Source organism: Erythranthe guttata, chromosome 12 (assembly GCF_056151865.1).
Source record: "Erythranthe guttata isolate IM_541 chromosome 12, IM_541, whole genome shotgun sequence".
In the NCBI taxonomy this organism is placed as follows: domain Eukaryota; kingdom Viridiplantae; phylum Streptophyta; class Magnoliopsida; order Lamiales; family Phrymaceae; genus Erythranthe; species Erythranthe guttata.
In genome coordinates this window covers 18,736,358-18,754,692 of record NC_142544.1, presented here as the reverse complement: position 1 = coordinate 18,754,692, position 18,335 = coordinate 18,736,358, and the positions used below count along the sequence as shown (strand labels likewise).

The 18,335-nt window shown below is 39.8% G+C and overlaps 5 protein-coding genes, 1 long non-coding RNA gene and 1 pseudogene across 10 annotated transcripts; 5 read left to right on the top strand and 2 right to left on the bottom strand.

Annotated features, from left to right (window-relative positions):
* The first annotated feature begins 1,379 nt into the window (after window positions 1-1,379).
* LOC105967935 (uncharacterized) lies at window positions 1,380-4,113 on the top strand. The gene has a single exon (XM_088826118.1). The coding sequence runs from the start codon at window positions 1,519-1,521 to the stop codon at window positions 3,916-3,918; it is 2,400 nt and encodes a 799-aa protein (XP_088682244.1). The 5' UTR covers window positions 1,380-1,518; the 3' UTR covers window positions 3,919-4,113.
* A 73-nt stretch (window positions 4,114-4,186) lies between these two features.
* DET1 (light-mediated development protein 1 / deetiolated1 (DET1)) lies at window positions 4,187-8,050 on the bottom strand. 4 transcript variants are annotated; one of them, XM_012992698.2, is made up of 11 exons: window positions 7,602-8,050; window positions 6,478-6,905; window positions 6,170-6,398; window positions 5,912-6,058; window positions 5,757-5,825; window positions 5,551-5,607; window positions 5,343-5,423; window positions 5,100-5,264; window positions 4,869-4,964; window positions 4,589-4,688; window positions 4,187-4,469 (listed from the first exon to the last, which is right to left on the bottom strand). In XM_012992698.2, exons 1-11 carry the CDS (start codon window positions 7,671-7,673, stop codon window positions 4,330-4,332), a joined length of 1,584 nt encoding a protein of 527 aa, XP_012848152.1. In that variant the 5' UTR covers window positions 7,674-8,050; the 3' UTR covers window positions 4,187-4,329. The 4 variants fall into 4 exon arrangements, with proteins under 4 accessions (XP_012848152.1, XP_088682246.1, XP_088682245.1 ...); XM_088826120.1 differs by having other exon boundaries at window positions 5,912-6,007; window positions 7,602-7,961; XM_088826119.1 differs by having other exon boundaries at window positions 6,478-6,891; window positions 7,602-7,888.
* Window positions 8,051-9,595: 1,545 nt separating this feature from the next.
* LOC105968006 (uncharacterized) lies at window positions 9,596-10,288 on the top strand. The gene has a single exon (XM_012992595.2). The coding sequence runs from the start codon at window positions 9,663-9,665 to the stop codon at window positions 10,173-10,175; it is 513 nt and encodes a 170-aa protein (XP_012848049.2). The 5' UTR covers window positions 9,596-9,662; the 3' UTR covers window positions 10,176-10,288.
* Window positions 10,289-10,769: 481 nt separating this feature from the next.
* LOC105967936 (glucan endo-1,3-beta-glucosidase 5-like) lies at window positions 10,770-12,627 on the top strand (annotated as a pseudogene). Its single transcript, XR_016034759.1, has 2 exons — window positions 10,770-11,228; window positions 11,327-12,627. The product of XR_016034759.1 is annotated as a glucan endo-1,3-beta-glucosidase 5-like (transcript).
* Window positions 12,628-13,261: 634 nt separating this feature from the next.
* LOC105966813 (uncharacterized) lies at window positions 13,262-15,786 on the top strand. The gene is made up of 6 exons (XM_088827124.1): window positions 13,262-13,869; window positions 14,029-14,126; window positions 14,843-14,867; window positions 14,966-15,086; window positions 15,171-15,308; window positions 15,394-15,786. Exons 1-6 carry the CDS (start codon window positions 13,509-13,511, stop codon window positions 15,593-15,595), a joined length of 945 nt encoding a protein of 314 aa, XP_088683250.1. The 5' UTR covers window positions 13,262-13,508; the 3' UTR covers window positions 15,596-15,786.
* Window positions 14,539-16,149, bottom strand: LOC148766664 (uncharacterized). The gene is made up of 2 exons (XR_016035084.1): window positions 16,082-16,149; window positions 14,539-15,105 (listed from the first exon to the last, which is right to left on the bottom strand). It is a non-coding gene; the product is annotated as an uncharacterized LOC148766664 (long non-coding RNA).
* On the top strand, window positions 15,905-18,308 carry LOC105966820 (pectinesterase). The gene is made up of 2 exons (XM_012991398.2): window positions 15,905-17,345; window positions 17,449-18,308. The coding sequence occupies exons 1-2, from the start codon at window positions 16,322-16,324 to the stop codon at window positions 18,138-18,140; spliced, it is 1,716 nt and encodes a 571-aa protein (XP_012846852.2). The 5' UTR covers window positions 15,905-16,321; the 3' UTR covers window positions 18,141-18,308.
* Window positions 18,309-18,335: the final 27 nt, after the last annotated feature.

Genomic DNA, 18,335 nt, shown 5'->3' with positions numbered 1-18,335 from the left:
ACTAGTCTATATTTAATCGACACTAGGAAACATTAATCCCAAGCTATACAATTGCATGCCCTTTCCAAATTACGCGGTTTGAAGTTTGAGTGGGTCCCACTGAATATTAAACAATACTAAGAAATTATATATTCGAGCTGAAAAGTTCTTGAAACATCGTGCTTACCCTAATCATCACCAACAACAACATAAACATAAACAAATCTCTCTCTCTCTCTCTCTCTCTCTCTCTCTATCTCTCCTCTCTCTCTCTCTCTCTCTCTCTCTCTCTCTCTCTCTCGTTTGTAAAGTTTATGTCTGAAAAGTATAATTGATTGGTTCAGATAAGATCCCCACTCTTCATTCATTTCAGACAGGAGTACTGTCGTCTCTCTCTTTTATTATTTAATTTTTCCTTTTATACATACACAAGTATATATGCAAGATAAATAAATGCAACATCTTTCAATCAGATTCTGTAACCATTGACTATTGACCTTGTCGTATGTGTGGCCTTCTTTTTTTGGAAATTAATAAATGTAATTTTAGTTTCATAAGTTTGCTTTAATAGGAATTTTATCCCTTAAATTTTGTAGAATTATTGAACTGATTAAAATTGAAATAGAACAAATTAGAGAACTAAATCACTAAGAACTCATTTAGTTGGAAAGATCGGCTATGATTAACTAAATAATTAGACTTTATTTGATGTTTTATATCTTCAATAAATCACCGAATTGAATTGATTCGCAAATATTATATTATCATGATTTATCTTGTCTTTTAGAACATTTTTATTTGACATTTTGAATAATAAAATAATTGAACTTACATTAAATTATTTAATCTTATTTTACCTAATTTTATTTCGACAATCATACAAAGAATAGCAGTGCGGCTGACTTTGACCTCTCTTAATCATCATTCGTAAGTTAATTAATTTAATTTTTATTATTATTATTATAACTTTATCTTCTCTCCCTAACAACTCTCGAAATTATTCTTCTTGGCAACGTGCTGTCTTGTCATAATGGGATTCTGCTAAAATAAACATTTTTTTTTTTATTCTTTGAATAGTACACATGTTCCAGAATTTTGATTGATTTTTTTTTATATTGACAACTTATTCTAATTTCAATAATAATAATATTAAAATGGCGAAAAAAACCAAAATTGATTTCATGAAAATACACTTCGTGGTCTCCCATTACACACAGTTATGTACCAAACCAACACGCAAAAAAATAAGTCACCCCTCCCTAAAAATATTAATTAAACTAATATTTAATTAATTAATTTATAATTATTTCAATATATAAAAGTAGTGGTTTATGAGAGGAATAACTTGAGCCAACTAGCAAACAGCTAATTGTAATTGTTCATTTACAAAATTAAAATTAAAATAAAAAAAGAAAAAGAAAAAGAAAAAGAAAAAAGAAAAAAGAGGATTGCCAGCTGGAACCACTCTTCTCTGTTTCCATTACAAATTCATCCCTTTTTTTCTTCTGAATGTATTCAAATTAGTACTTCTCCCTCCCAATGAGTCCCTTATCCAATAGAGGGCCAACGCCGCCAGCCTCGCGGCGGCGCCGCCCCTCTCCCTTGCTCATTGCAGCTCTCTTCGTTTGCCTCTTCTTCTCTCAGATCTCCATTGCTTCAGCCGCCGATCAGGGTATCGATTTAGCCACAATTGAAAGTAATGCCAACAATTTCACCTTCCAAAACCCTAGCCTCCGGCAAGCCTACATTGCTTTACAGTCATGGAAGCAAGCCATTTTCTCCGATCCGTTCAATTTCACCGCCAACTGGACGGGGCCCCACGTCTGCTCGTACGCCGGAGTTTTCTGCGCCGCCGCTCCTTACAACGCCTCCGAGACGGTGGTCGCCGGAGTTGACCTGAACCACGCCGACATCGCCGGATACCTCCCCGAAGAACTCGGCCTGCTGACTCATCTAGCTCTCTTCCACATTAACTCGAACCGGTTCTGCGGTGTGGTCCCACAGAGCTTCAAAAAGTTGAAGCTTCTATTCGAGCTGGATATCAGTAACAACCGGTTCGTCGGCGGTTTTCCGACGGTGGTGCTCTCTTTGCCTTCTCTGAAATTTTTGGATCTCCGGTTTAATGAGTTTGAGGGAGGTGTTCCGACCAGTATCTTCGATAAACCAATGGACGCCATTTTTTTGAACGATAACAGGTTCAAGTTCGGTATACCGGAGAATCTAGGTAACTCGCCGGTTTCTGTGCTGGTTTTGGCCAACAACAACCTCGGCGGTTGCATTCCGGCGAGCATCGGAAAGATGGGGAAGACTCTGCACGAGCTGATTCTGATGAACGATAATCTCACGGGGTGCTTGCCACCGCAGATTGGGATGCTGAAATTGCTAACGGTGTTTGACGTCAGCTTCAATGATCTGCAGGGCCCACTTCCGGCGGCGGAGATAACTCGTATGAGGAGTTTGGAGCAGCTCAACGTGGCGCACAACCGCTTCACAGGGGAGGTGCCGGCCGCCGTTTGCCAGCTGCCGCGGCTGCAGAATTTCACCTACTCTTACAATTACTTCACAAAGGAGGCGGCGCAGTGCAGCAAATTCAACGGAAGTGAGAACTGTTTGGCGAATAAGGGTAACCAGAGATCTGCCAAAGAGTGTTCCTCCGATGCGGCTAAGCCGTACGATTGCAGCAAGTCGAAATGCTTCGTTCGGCCAAAGCCCACTCCCCGCCCTAAGCCGCCTTCACCTCCGCCGCCGTCATCTAAGATGTCGCCAACTATTAGATCACGTCCTCCTCCACCAAAAACCAAACCACCACCACCACCAACTCACAAAGTCTCTCCGGTAACTCGACTGCCGCCGCCTCCACCACCCACTCACAAAGTCTCTCCGGTGACTCGACTTCCGCCGCCGCCGCCATCGCCACCACCGCCTACTCACAAAGTCTCTCCGGTGACTCACCATAGGCCACCACCGCCACCACCACCACCACCTACTCACAAAGTCTCTCCGGTGACTCACCATAGGCCACCACCGCCACCACCACCACCACCTACTCACAAAGTCTCTCCGGTGACTCACCATCGGCCACCACCGCCACCACCACCCGAGCACAAGTCATCGCCAATAACACGCCACAAATCTCCACCACCGCCATCACCACCACCACCCTCTCCGCCACCACCATCACCACCACCACCCTCTCCACCACCACCATCACCACCACCACCCTCTCCACCACCACCATACGTGTATAAATCACCTCCCCCACCTTCACCGTCCCCTCCACCACCATACGTATACAAATCACCTCCACCACCGTCACCCTCTCCACCACCACCATACGTATACAAATCACCTCCACCACCGTCACCCTCTCCACCACCACCATACGTATACAAGTCACCTCCACCACCGTCACCCTCTCCACCACCACCATACGTATATAAATCACCTCCACCACCATCACCCTCTCCACCACCACCATATGTATACAAATCACCTCCACCACCTTCACCCTCTCCTCCACCACCATACGTGTACAAATCACCTCCGCCACCTTCACCCTCTCCACCACCACCATATGTATACAAATCACCTCCTCCACCATCACCATCGCCGCCTCCACCATACGTATACAAATCACCACCGCCACCCTCACACTCTCCACCACCACCATACATATACAAATCACCTCCTCCACCATCACCATCGCCACCTCCACCATACGTATACAAATCACCTCCCCCACCCTCGCACTCTCCACCGCCACCATACGTATATTCATCCCCACCGCCTCCATCCTCTCCTCCTCCACCACCTCCCGAGTGTACAACTCCACCACCATCCCCACCACCGCACAAACACTCACCACCAAAGAACATTCCGCTGCCTCCAGTAACAGGAGTTCCCTACGCATCCCCACCACCCCCCGTCATTCCATATTAATCTTACCACGCAACGCCTAATAATTCTTTGAGCTTTTATTTCTTGATTTTCGTTTAATATCCAATGTAATTGTTTTTTTTTTTTTATAACTACACTACATATATACATAAGAGCATGGGAGGGATAATGGGAATTAGCAGCAATTTTTTCATTTGTATACGTAAGTAATTCTTGTGTAAAATTAAAATTTCTAAATGCTTGTCTGCTGCTTGTGGATTGTTGAAATTGCTCAAACAAACACTACCCTACTTTTCAGTCACGGCCGAAATCGAGCAACAATTAGATCAATTGGGTATAAATGTACGGAATACATGAAAAATGTACAAGTTCGTTCTTCGTCTCTATTTCAGACTACGTACCTAAGAATCCATCACCAATTGAAATTAGTATAAAATTTGATGGAAATGATTATTATCTACGAAAGTGAATATTTACAACTGTAGGCTGCAAAAATAGGGTCTGTTGTACAGAAATTGCTAGTGGCAAAATTGGATGAAATATAAACGAAGAGATCCTCTTCGTCCGTGTATCAGCACTTCCTGATTCGGGTCCTACAGAGTTTATGTAGAATTCCTATTCTCAGTTCGAACAATCCATACACACGGAAAAAAAAAAAAAAAAAAAAAAAAAAAAAAAAAAAAAAAAAAACCGAGACAAAAGCTTGAGTTACCTGGTTTGATCTTGAATTTAAGAATATTAGGCTGTCTCCTTGAAATGAATTTGATGGGATGGTCAGTAGACGGTCTGTGTCGGTCAGTTGCTGAAATCAACTGCAAGAAATTGCTCAAAGGTTAGTTTTCAATATTCCTAACGATTATCGATAACAGCGTAATAATATATATTTTCAGTAAAAAAGAGCGGGCACTTTCAAGAACAAGGAAAATGTGCAAGAAACCATTATTATCTAATTATGTATAGATATTATATTAGATTGGAGACGAGAATTGAACCTTTTCATCGTATCGAAAAAGGGAGTGATCAAAATACGGTGAAGGACTCTGTGACTGGCAATTGAAAGGCAAACTTGCTAACATCTGTTTCACAAACTGCAAGAATAACAAGTGTGGCATTTTTAGTGGAAGTTTCCGGGATAAAACAGACACAAAATTAAAATTGATATTATCAGTGAAAAACCGAAATATACTAAAAATAAAATAAAAAAAATTATTCAAAAGAAGTACCTGAGGGGAGCTGGTAGCTTTAGTTTTATTGCATCTTAACTGATCGAGGGCATGAATGTTGTTTGAATGAGTTGATAAAAAGTTCATGTAAAATGAATTCTTTGATGACGAATGGAAGTGGTCACAGAACAGCTCAAACAATGTATAAAGCTCATCCGCTGAGTTCTACAATAAGGAAAAAAAGGGGGTCAAAATCGTCACAAACAATTTAAAACTAGCAAAAAGAAGGAAGTACAAACGGACCTGATAAAAAGAAATGATTTCTGTTGTCTCCATATTATATACAGCAAAGAATGCAGGGTGATTATCTGTATTTCGTCCCACCTGTCGCACCGGGAAATATAAATTAGTAACGAGCTTCCGTTGAAAATGTACAGCATTCAAAATTAAAATACGGGCAATTTTTTTAACTCGAGATATTATGAGGGATAAGCAATAAAAGAAGACTCACCCCACCATCGACACTGCCAAACTTGATCAATAGGTGATGGCGGTCTAAGAATTGGACCTGTGCAAAATAATCAACTATTTGTCAAAAGGTTCAATTATTAAACGAAAAATAAGATTTACGAAAAGCATATAGAAACAAGTAACTAAATAGAAAATAATAACACACTCAGTATATGTGAGAATTCGAATAATAGTTACGATTCCTACCTTCCATATAACCAAATCAGCATAATCTTGGAAATGGAAATAGAACTTCTTCTTCAAGCATTGCATTCTCTGGTAACCATTAAATAAAAAATAATAATATAAAAAAATGAAATTAAAGAATCTCTACGGTTTTCATCTCAATTTATACAACTTACCAATGTTGGATCATCTTCTTCATTCCAAATTCCTCGAAATATGAAGGAGAGAAGGCGTTGTTTCAAACCACTCAAAAAAGATGCTTCTGGAATATGCTGTATATGATCCGAACCATTCGCTACATTATCAGTTCTACTTGACATAGACTGCGATTTAATTATAAAATTTCCCATCAAACCAACACATATAATTTCTCAACTCTGTACAATCAAATTTTAAAAATAAATAAATAAATAAAAATCGACAGTACCACTTGCCTGAGCACTGGAATTGAGAAAAAGCTCATCATCTTCACGGCAATATTCTCCAATGGAACGCACATCAACAAGATTCCCAGAATCTCTAATCTGAAGAATTTGAATTCTCTGATAACGGAGTGACACTATAGCTAGTAAATCATCGTACAAGAAAACACCCATGCTATGCGCCAAATTGATATAATCATTGCAGAAAACTCTCTCGTCGAGTATAACCCCATCTTCCAATCTAAATTAAATTAAAAAATTAGTCATATAAAGTTCCATAGTGTTTCCAAACTGAGAATTGGAAGAAACATAATGCAGACCTTACGAGGTGAAATGTTATTTTTTCAATTGACGGGATTCCTTGGATAGCACCTCCGACAGCTGGCGCATCGTGGATTTGTGGAGTTGAAGTCGCGAATATGCCGAATTTATTTTTTTCCGTGTAGAGGAAGAAGTCTTTGCATATAAGCTCGCCGCTCGAAGCGAGAGTGACACTGTACAATTGGGTGAAAAAGCTCTCGAATTTGTTGGCTTTGGAAGGAAGATCTTGATTGTGGCAGTTGCTTTCTCTGCAAGAAAACGACAGCCAAGTTGGCCTGTAAACTATGAGGTCCTGATGGTTCCTGCTGAAGGTTATAAGGTACTGTCCATCGTCGCTGAATTTACGAAAAAGAATGTCCGGGCATTCGATGTCGAATATTGTATGACTTGGAACTATGTTCTCGTAAAATCTTCTGGCACAGTGAACCTAGGAGAGTCAGTAAAAATGATGAACAATGGCATAGTATAACTATAAGCTCAATATGCTAATCTGTTGTGTTTCATCAAAGAAGATTCAAACATAGTTCAAACTTCCAATTCTGCCCCTACCTGCGTAACGAAATTTTGAAGCTCATCCACCACGAATTCTTTATATTCCACATTCGCCCCTTAAAATTAACATAACAAGAAAGTGGTTTTTACCCAAGATTCATACATCAACATTTGTATGCATATTCCTCATCATTCTAAAAACTAACTCCGAGTTCACTAAAGCTTACGACACGGGTTTTGTTTATGTACCTACTATCCATTTGGCACCATGTGTTCAGCTGCAGAGGCATACGGGCAACATAAACTCAAATCACTCGATAACCACACAAATTTCGTAACGGCAATGTAGTAGTAGAATAGGGTTAATTATAATCATCCCTCATCACACAACTTTGTAAAATCAATTATTTCAAAGCAATTATACTGTAGTTAGTTTTCCAGAACCTAACTCAAAATTAAACCCAAATTCCAAATAAAGCATTCCCAATACACGAAACACGAGCCCTAATTCAGTCGAACGAACCGATCTAGCCCTAAATTTCAAAATGCTAAACCTAATCCAGAACAGGAAAAAAAAAAATAACGAGAAAATGAGAAATTAAAATAAAAGCCAGAGAGAAGAAAAACGTACACTGGTGCCGGGAGCAGGGGTAGAAATCTGGCGCTCGAAAATTCGGGCCGCAACATTTTTGCTTCTAAACATCAAGTATGAATGCCCCCAAGCAGAGATTCCACTCTTTCTCACTTATTTTTTTTATTTTTTTACGAAAATTACAGTTCTCCGTATTGTTCAATTCTTTGTGGCGAGCCGAGAACAATTCTCCGGCGAGTTTTTTTTTTTTTTTTTTTTCACGAATCGGTGTTGGTGAGTTGGGTATGGAGAATTCGAGTGGAGGGAATCATAATGCAAAAGGGGGTAAGTAAGAGCAGAATGAAAAGAGGCGAAATTGAATGTATATATTTTTAATTTAATTATCAAATTAAATTAAAAATATAAATAAATGTGTTGCGCTGCATAGAAAGACGAGAGACGTAAGAGCAACGTTGTATATTTGCAGCCACAAACAAAAAAACAGTTGCAGATCATCCATCTCAAATTAAACCCTTTATTTGTTACTATTCAGTATTAAGTACTCAGTGTTGTATTAAATATATTTATAATTAATTACATCAATTTATCTGATAGAAAAGAAATATTAGGTGCATGGTTCTATATCATCCTTTCCAAATTGCTACAAATTATGCCAAAAAAATTGGTGATAATATAATAGAAAATAAAAATAATCCTCTTATATATATATTAGGGTATATTACGGTCATTCCCTGAAATAAAGTTAAATTATGAAAAAACTCCTCATGTTTGGGTAATTGCAATCACCCACCATCATCAACTACACGTCCATCTTACGGTGTCAAATTCAACATGTTCTTCTAGATTTCATGGAACGTTCACTAGTTTGTACTCGTTTTGTACCAAAACACATTTCCAGATGCACCACAATCTGATATTTACAAGTCACACCTTATGATCATCTTGTTTCAAAATGTGAAGTTGGAATATAGGAAAACGGGTACAAACTTGACAATATTTCAGATTCCACTTAATATGAACATCGCAATGGTGGATGTGTAAGAAGATTCATAGTTGAGGGATTGATTGTAATTACCCAAACATGAATGGTTTTATTACAAATTGACCTTACCACAGGGGTGTGGCCGTAAATTACCCTAATATATTATATATTAATATTTATGTTTGTGATGTTGGGACCACCATTATTTTTTTTTTATTATTTTGAATAATATAAGAAAAATATCACCCATCTTATCCATTCTTTTTTTGGGTCGTAGAAATATCAATATCAATATCTAGACAATAAAGTTGGCAAGATTCTTTGAGACAATACTATTAGGGGGTATGTTAATTCTTAATTCCGAAAAAGCCCTTTCCATAATTGCCAATAGAAATTCAAATAAAGATGGTGCCGATAAGGTACTATTATATATAATTCATATATCCCCACAAATCTTTTAGTGTTCAATTTTTTGACCTAAAATCTGCCCATGCACACACAAAAAGAAAAAAAAGCAAACTTTAATTTTATAGTTTGGATAAGCTTTGTCATCTCTTTAGAAACGTGACCTTTAAATATTGTTCTACCGACTTGCTTCCATCAGAAAGGACCTTCAAATATATATACGCAGATCAATTAATTTGCTATCAGATCTCTAATGTGTACGTAAAAATGCTGTTTCTTTTTTACCGACGATCGACTCAACACAAAACCCTTCTTTATATATTTGCTACCGATCAGATCTCTTGTGTGTGTTAAAAATGCTGTTTCTTTTTTACCGACTCAACACAAAACCCTCTTTTATATATTTGCTTTGTAAAGTAAGTGGCCATGCAGTACACGTCACTACACTATAACTATAGTACCCTTCTTTATAATCTATTTTTTCTTCTTTAATTTATTGCATGCAGATATTTTACATATATACATCATAAAGCAGATATACCAATTCAAAAGGAAACTTCATCCAGTGACGTCATCCATTTTCCTTTGAACTTTGAGTATCTATATATAGCTATGATTAATTGAATAATGATTCATCATTCATCAATCAACAACTTCTTCCCTTCAATTCATCATACATATATATATATATATATATATCTTCTGCTACAACAATGGCTTTGATGATGAGTAGCGATCATCAACTTGTGCTGTGTGAAGCATTTCTTATATTTGCAGTGATAAGATTTATCTTGTACTCCTATCTTAGGAATCTCTTAATTTCCTCCGATTCTTCTTCTTCTTCTTGCTGCTCGTCTTCATCTTCCACGTCATCATTGTCATCGTCATCTTCAGACAACTTAACAAGAATAACGAACAATCTCTCCTTAACTACGGCCGGAAGCATCCAGCACAGGCTGCCGGCCGAAAACCGGGAAGATGTTTATTCATCATCATGCGCGGTTTGCCTAAACAGTCTGAGGGAGAAGAGTCAGGTTTGGGAGCTCAGAAACTGCAGCCATGTCTTCCACAAGCACTGCCTTGAGAAGTGGATCGCCTACGAATCCACATGCCCGCTCTGCCGGGCTTCTTTGCATGCCGAGACCACCTTTCTGCCGCCAGCACCGCCGCCTAGCTGGCCGGTGGAGCAAATGCTTTATTTCTTCGGAGATGATCTGCTTCCTTGATCATGTGGCCATTGATTATTATTAGATTTACGGCTGTGTATATATCTAAATTTGTGACTAAGAGCATAAATAAAATCAGCATTAATTCTTTTTCATAGAAGAGAATAATCTGTTTTTTTTTTTGCTATGCTGCTATAATATAATTAGAACTGTAACCGAATTCCTTGTTGATCAAGCACATAATTTATTTATTTTCTCAATTTTGTCGCGCCTAAATTTTTATTTTATAATGCTAATCATTAAACACACATTTAAAAAAAAAATTTACATAAAATATATGAATTCGAGAATTGTTGAGAGAGCCATGGCCCTATATTGGCTCCGCCACTAGCTAGTTCATCGAGCTATAGATTACTTAGTGCCACATGTATCGCCAAGTCAGCACAAAAAAAAAATCATTGAAATGAAATTTCTTACCCCTTTTTTTCTGGTAATATATATATATATAGGTCTTTATATATGAAAATTAATTTTAGTTAAATTATTTTGATGTCCTTACTTAGTAATAGCCTATTTTGATGGAGTGCCTCACTATTCAACTAACTTTCTTACAAAAACCCATTAAATTAATTAAAAACTATCTCATGAATTATATTCCATCTTGCAACGCCATAATTTTGTTTTTACAGGAGGAGACCATGCACACACACTCGAATGTGTGAATATATAGGGAAGAGAAGCAAGTAAGGATTTGGATCCAACGGCCACCATGGATTTCGGTGACATGTCGTCCGTCATAGTCTTATTCGTATTCGTTATCATCGGGCGACAAATAACCCACGTGGATGGCCTTGGTTGCAACTTGGGAACACAAACGACACACTTTCTCCCCGGGGAAATAATCGTAAATTTAATGCAAGAAAACGGGTTCGACAAAGTCAAACTCTTCGTACCCGACGCGAGGGCGTTGGGTGCCCTCGGCGGATCCGGTATACAAGTCATGGTCGGAATTCCGAATTTCATGTTGGCATCATTTGCAAGTAGCCCTCAACTTGCCCAACAATGGGTTTCCAAAAATGTTTCCTATTATTTATCCCAAAAAGTTGACATAAGGCAATCAATTATTAATTGAAGTGTTCTTATGAATTCATTTATCTAATTATTAATTTTTCATTCAATTTTTCTAAGTTGTAATGATTAATCTTTGCTAGATATGTTGCCGTGGGAAACGAACCGTTGCTCAAATCTTACAACAACTCGTTCACAAACGTAACTTTTCCGGCGCTCCAAAACGTTCAAGCCGCTCTAAACGACGCCGGTTTGAGCAAAACCGTCAAGGCCACCGTCCCACTCAACGCCGACATTTTCGAGTCGTACACCGGCTTGCCCTCCGGCGGAATATTCCGGGCCGACATCCAGGATCTCATGGCCTCCATAGTCAAACTCCTGAACGACAACGGTGGCGCACTCACGGTCAACATCTACCCATTTCTTAGCCAGTTACGTTCTACGACCCCAATTTCCCGATGGACTACGCGTTCTTCGACGGCACACCGTCGCCGTTAGTTGACGGCAGCGCCGTCTACACGAACGCGCTGGATGGGAACCTAGACACCCTCGTATGGGCCCTGGAGAAGAACGGCTTCCCGTCGCTTCCGATCATCGTCGGCGAAGTCGGCTGGCCAACCGACGGCGATCCCAAAGCCAGTCCAACGCTCGCACGTAAATTCAACCAGGGCTTAATCAACAAAATCAAACAGGGCAAAGGCACGCCGAAACGGCAAACTCTCCCGGATATTTATATCTTTTCGTTAATCGACGAAGACGCAAAGGGAATCGAGCCCGGAAACTTCGAGCGCCACTGGGGTTTGTTCAACCTCGACGGCACCGTGAAATACCCGGTCGATTTGGGGGGCGGGAAGAATCTTACGGGGGCGAAGGGGGTCCAGTATTTGCCACGGCAGTGGTGCATCATGGACCCGGACGCCAGCGTTTCCGACCCGAACCTGGATCCGAGCGTGAAATACGCATGCACGCAGCCACGCACGTGGATTGCACGAGTCTTTCGTACGGATCATCGTGTTCGGGTCTGGATGCTAGAGGCACAGCTTCGTATGCGTTCAATAAGTATTTCCAGACCATGAACCAGCAGAGTGGGAGCTGTGAGCAGTTTCATAATTTGTCGGTTATCACGAAAACGGATCCGGATCCTCAGGGCGGGTCGTGCAGGTTCGAAATTATGGTGGATCCGAAAATGAACGACGACAGAAGCTCCGGGGATTCATCGTCTGCCGGAAAGATGAGTTGGCCGATTGGTGCTGGTTTTGAGTGGTTACAATTTTGGCTTCTAATTAATTAATCTCCCTTACCAAATTTTGTATTTTTCTAGTTTTTTTTTTTTTTTTTATAATCCAATTTTGTAATCCCTTAGGTTAAAAATTTATCATTTGCTGAGTTGTATGCTAAAAAAATTATCGTTACAATTTTATTGATACTATTTTGACCTTGACTATGATTTCGACCATTTTCTAATTTGATTTTAGCAACATTCAAATCAAGAAAATTGTAATTATTTGAGTTAGTTTTCTAATTCAACTTGAATCAGTTAATTTGGATTTGTCAGGTGAAAAAATTACGCAATAGTAGGTTACATTTTGAATTTTGGATAACATAAAACTTCAAATTTGTAGGCAATGTTTATTGATTAATGTTTTCTCATATTTTTTATAATTTAACTTGTATGATAAAGTTAACTTAAAGAACTATAAACTATAAATTATGTATTATAAGCTTTACGAAATTTAGACTTGAATATGATCAAATTTAAAGTAAAAAATATATTATTAAAACTGAAACAACTTTTATCATTTGAAGTTTGACAAAATATGGGGAAAACTAAGGGAAAATTGACGCTTTACATCCTTAAATTACATGCCATTGACACTTTACACCCTTAAATTGAAAAATTGACATAATTTACCCTTCAATTACATTTTCTTGGCACTTTGCACTCTAATTGGAGGGTGCATTCTATCATTATTTCCAAATTTAAGGGTGCAAACTGCAAAGTTTCAATTTTTCAAAACAAAGGGAACTTCCAAAAATATCAACCAGAAAAAAGAAAATATTATTTTATTTCCCGCATTAGGATTTAATTCGTTTTGTAACTCGAAACTTAAGATATTTCGTATATCAATGCCTTGTGAAAAAACATTATTCAAAAATATATTCCAATTTTTTATTATTATTTTATTATTTTTTTTATAAATTGATTCCACTTCTGCTGCTGTTCATATAACTACGGAACTGTATTTGGAAAAATTCAAACTCTTTTATCAATTCCGTCGAACATAAATTCAATTTGTCGATCCCTCCGTTTTGGGGGTTTTTTCTATGGCGGCGGCGGCGGCAAATTTCATCAGTGGGCAAAGGGATTTGCAGATGTCGTCTCTGAGAAGGCTTTCCGGCAACGCCTCTACTTCATCTGCCATTGACGTAAGCAACGCAAGGTTATTTAACAGCAGGTTCAGGCTCAAGGGTTGCTCCTCCGAAAATCATCGAAGTAATTTGCGGAGTGATAATCATTCGAAGAACGAATTGCAGAGAGCGAGGGCGTGCGGCCCTTCCCCCTCGCAGCTACTGTGCGATTCTAGGGATTTCAATGTTGAAGGTGCTGCTGATAGAGGAAGTTGTAACGGAGTTCCCCACCGCCCCTTGACGGAGAAAATCACTGTTGCAGTTGATGTTGATGAAGGTATTTGATTTTTACTTGGTACTGTTTTTTAGGGTTGTTTTGTCATGTGTTTGAAAATGGTTGGCAGGATTTATTTATTTATGGATGTTGAAATGCTTATTTGTGTTTGAGTGATCCTGTTTATGTTTATATATGCTTTGCCTGTTATTTTGTGGACAGTTCTTGGGAAGTTTGTATCGGCCGTCAATCGGTTCATCGCAGACCGCTACTCTTTAAATCATTCGATTTCCGAGTACCATGTCTATGAATTTTTCAAGGTACAACCTATGAACCTATTAGCCTTTACCAGAATGATATTGTACACACATTAGAATACATGAATGCATCAATTGTTGTTTCCGGTTTTATAGTTTTCGTGATGGGAAATGCTTATCGTTTCTCGTATCTTTTCGGCTCTATTTTCCTTGTGTTTGTTCAGTAGATTTGGAGGTTTTCTTACTCCAACACTTACAATCTACCATGAACCGATTATATATATATATATATATATATATATATATATATATATATATATATATATATATGTGTGTGTGTGTGTGTGTGTGTGTGTGTGTGTGTGTGTGTGTATCAGTTTACGATAACAATAATCTAGCTCGACATATTCAAGTCGATTTAAGTTAGACTAGTAATGTAGTGAGAATGGGGCTTTCTCCCCTTGAGCCATATTCCGTAGTAGTCGGTACTGCAATTCATACACTTGGAATAACATCATACATGTTAGTAACGATCAAACGTCACTTGGCAGAAAGCATATATAGGAACCTTGTTTTTCTTAGTTTGAGCGCTTGTTCCTCTGGTCACAGCTTTCTTTGGTAGACCATCCTGTTGTGTGAACTAAGTTCCCAAATGGATATGTTAAACTGCATTTGTTGCATGTATTAACCGAGTACAATAATTGTTCTATTTGTTCTTTTTGTTTTCTATGAGGTGGAATTACATTTAATTTATGCATTTCCCGATTCGCCTTTTGCAGGTATGGAATTGCTCGCGTGGTGAAGGTATTTCCTTTATTCGTGTAAAATCGTCCCTTTTCCTTTATTTCCTTAATTAGTTTACGATTTCATTTATAAAATCGTCCCCCTTTTCCTTGAGACAGCTGATACCCGTGTTCACGAGTTCTTCAAGACGCATTATTTCAAGAAAGGGATTCATCCAATTCCAGGTGCTCGAAAGTCTCTTCACAAGTTATCCCAATTCTGCAACTTGTCCATAGTTACGTAAGTATCCTGCACCAAACTTTGATTTAACTTTCTTTAGTTAATCGCAAAGTTAACATAGCTTTATTTGAAAATTACACACAGGTCCCGACAAAATGCAATTAAGGACCACACAATTGAGTGGGTTGAGGAACACTATCCAGGCCTGTTTCTAGAGATTCATTTTGGCAATCACTTCGCTTTGGATGGACAACCATCCAGGCCAAAATCGGAAATTTGCAAGTATATACATATTCTCTAACCACCTCCATTTTTCCTTTTTTACTTTTACCGTTTTCCGATTAAACAATTTCCCTGTTTTGATCAGATCATTGGGAGCAAAGGTACTCATTGATGATAATCCAAGATATGCAATTGAGTGTGCAGAAAATGGAATTAAGGTTCTTCTTTTCGATTATGAGAATTCGTATCCATGGTGCAAGACGGAGTATATTAGTCAGCATCCTCTCATTACCAAGGTGCACAGTTGGCAAGAGGTGGAACACCAATTAACCTCATTAATTGTTTAGTAAGTGGGATTCCATTTCCATGGCAGACTTAATTTAGTTACGCGCTTTTAAACGCTATAATCTAGTGTTAGCTCATATTATAGTCCGTTGCTTCAATTTTTTTAATTATTTAGATGGACAAAACATCAGCCCTTATACATTAGCATGCACAAGATATTAAGATCTATACAATTTATACATTTAATTCGAAACCGATGGAGTATTTCATTCGGCCGGCAACTAGCATTATTGAGGAACAGCTGAAATATAATAAATGTTTCTGGTATTTAATTAATTGAGAAATTCAGATATCTTCAAGCATTTTTTGATGGTTGAATATGAATAGTAACTCGATTAAATAGCAAAACATTGTATAAAAATAATGGAATTGTAAATCTTCAAATATATTTTTTTTACTTTAAAAAAAATTAATTTGCCTTATAAATGGGTATCCACTCTACCAGACCCTACCCGAATACAATGTAGCAAAAAGAAGTTGTAGTGTACCTGAATATGTAGCACGGTTGATAGATGTTGCTAATGTTTGAGTAAGATTCTATCCAAAATCATCAGAAAAAAAAATGTTGCTAATGTTTGAGTAAGATTCTATCCAAAATCATCAGAAAAAAAAATGAGCCACAGGTGTTTTCACATGGTAGATGATTTGTCAATAATGCCCCCCATCCATACAGACCATGTAATAAATCTGCGACAGAGCTCAGACCAAGCTCTGTTATCTCAGTATCTATGGAAAACTTGCATTCGAAAAGTAACCGCAAGCTCTTCCTCCTCTCGGCATTAGCTTCATTTCTTGTGGTGGCTGTTATTATATCAGTCGCCGTTGTACAATCCCACAACCATGGCGCTGCTGCCAAACGCAGCAGCAGTTACGACGCGGTGGTCAAGTCCACCTGCTCCGTCACGTTGTATCCGGAGCTCTGCATTTCCACCATCAAGGCCGCGGCGGTTCCGGCTGCCAGTATGAAGAGCAGCAGAGATGTTCTGCTAACTGCGCTCAACTACACCATCTACACGGTGGAGCGGAACTACTTCACCGTGAAGAAAGTTGGATCCCGACGGAGGGGGTCGCTGACGGCGCGTGAGAAGGGCGCGCTCCACGACTGCCTGGAAGTTATAGACGACACTCTGGATGAGCTGCGCTACAGCGAGATGGAGCTGAAAGATTACGGGTTCAAGAACTATACTTTGGCCGACCACAAGGAAAGACTGATGACCCTCTTGAGCGCCGCGCAGACCAATCAGGAATCTTGTCTCGACGGATTCTCCCATGAGAATGCGGATAAGGTTGTTTGGAAAGTCCTGCTCGCCGGTCAGAAACACGTTTTCAAGCTCGTGAGTAATGTGCTAGCTATAATCAAGAACTTGGCGGATGCTGAAATGGCCCGATTGAATTCGTCTCCCGCGGCGGCCGGAAGGAGGCTTGGAGAGGAGGGTTACGGTGAATGGCCGGATTGGTTGTCGTTCGGTGATAGGAGGCTGCTTCAGGCATCGACGGTGAAACCTGATGTGACGGTGGCAGCTGATGGGAGTGGGAATTATCGTACGGTTTCTGCAGCGGTGGCGGCGGCGCCGGAGAGAAGCAGTAGGAGGTATGTGATTAGCATAAAAGCTGGAGTTTACAGAGAAAATGTGGAAATTCCGAAGAGTAAGACTAACTTAATGTTCGTCGGAGATGGACAAGCGACGACCATTATTACAGGCAGCCGGAACGTAGTTGATGGCAGCACCACCTTCAATTCCGCCACTGTTGGTTAGTCCTTTTTTCACAGGCTAACTTTTGGGCCTATAATTCTTCAAGAAAATAAAGTTTAATATGAATACTTAACTGTACTCATTTGGTTTTCGTGCTGCAGCGGTTGTGGGCGACGGGTTTCTGGCGCGTGACGTGACATTCCAAAACTCGGCCGGGCCATCAAAACACCAGGCGGTGGCGCTGCGCGTGAACGCTGATCTCTGCGCGTTCCACCGTTGCGGCATGATTGCCTATCAGGACACCTTATACGTCCACTCCCTCCGCCAGTTCTACACCGGCTGCTACATCGCCGGCACCGTAGACTTCATCTTCGGGAATGCCGCCGCCGTACTGCAGAACTGCGACATCCACGCACGCCGCCCCAACCCCGGCCAGAAGAACATGGTCACCGCACAAGGCAGAGCCGATCCCAACCAAAACACCGGAATTGTCATCCAGAAGTGCAGAATCGGCGCAACCTCCGATCTAGTCCCCGTCCAGAGCAGCTTTCCGACGTATCTCGGACGGCCGTGGAAGGAATATTCCAGAACCGTCGTTATGCAGACTCAGATAAGCAACGTCATCAATCCGGCGGGGTGGTTTGAGTGGGATGGGAATTTCGCGCTAAACACTTTGTTCTATGCGGAGTATAAGAACACCGGCGCCGGTGCTGGAACAGCGAATAGGGTTACGTGGAAGGGGTTCAGGGTGCTGAAGAGTGATGCGGAGGCGCAGCCTTTTACGGCGGGGAGATTTATTTCCGGCGGGAGTTGGCTGGCAGCTACGGGCTTTCCCTTCACTCTTGGCCTTTAATTAATCCACTAATTATTGCAGCTACTCCAATCGAGTGTTGTTTTTACTTTTTTAACCTCTCCAATTTGCATTTATCTGAATAATCCGGTCTTGTAATAAACTGGCCGATTCCGGTTTTTTTTTTTTTTTTAGGCCCATGCTAATATTATCTATCTTTAATACATTAAATTTTGAGTAAAAAACAGTTTGCCCCCT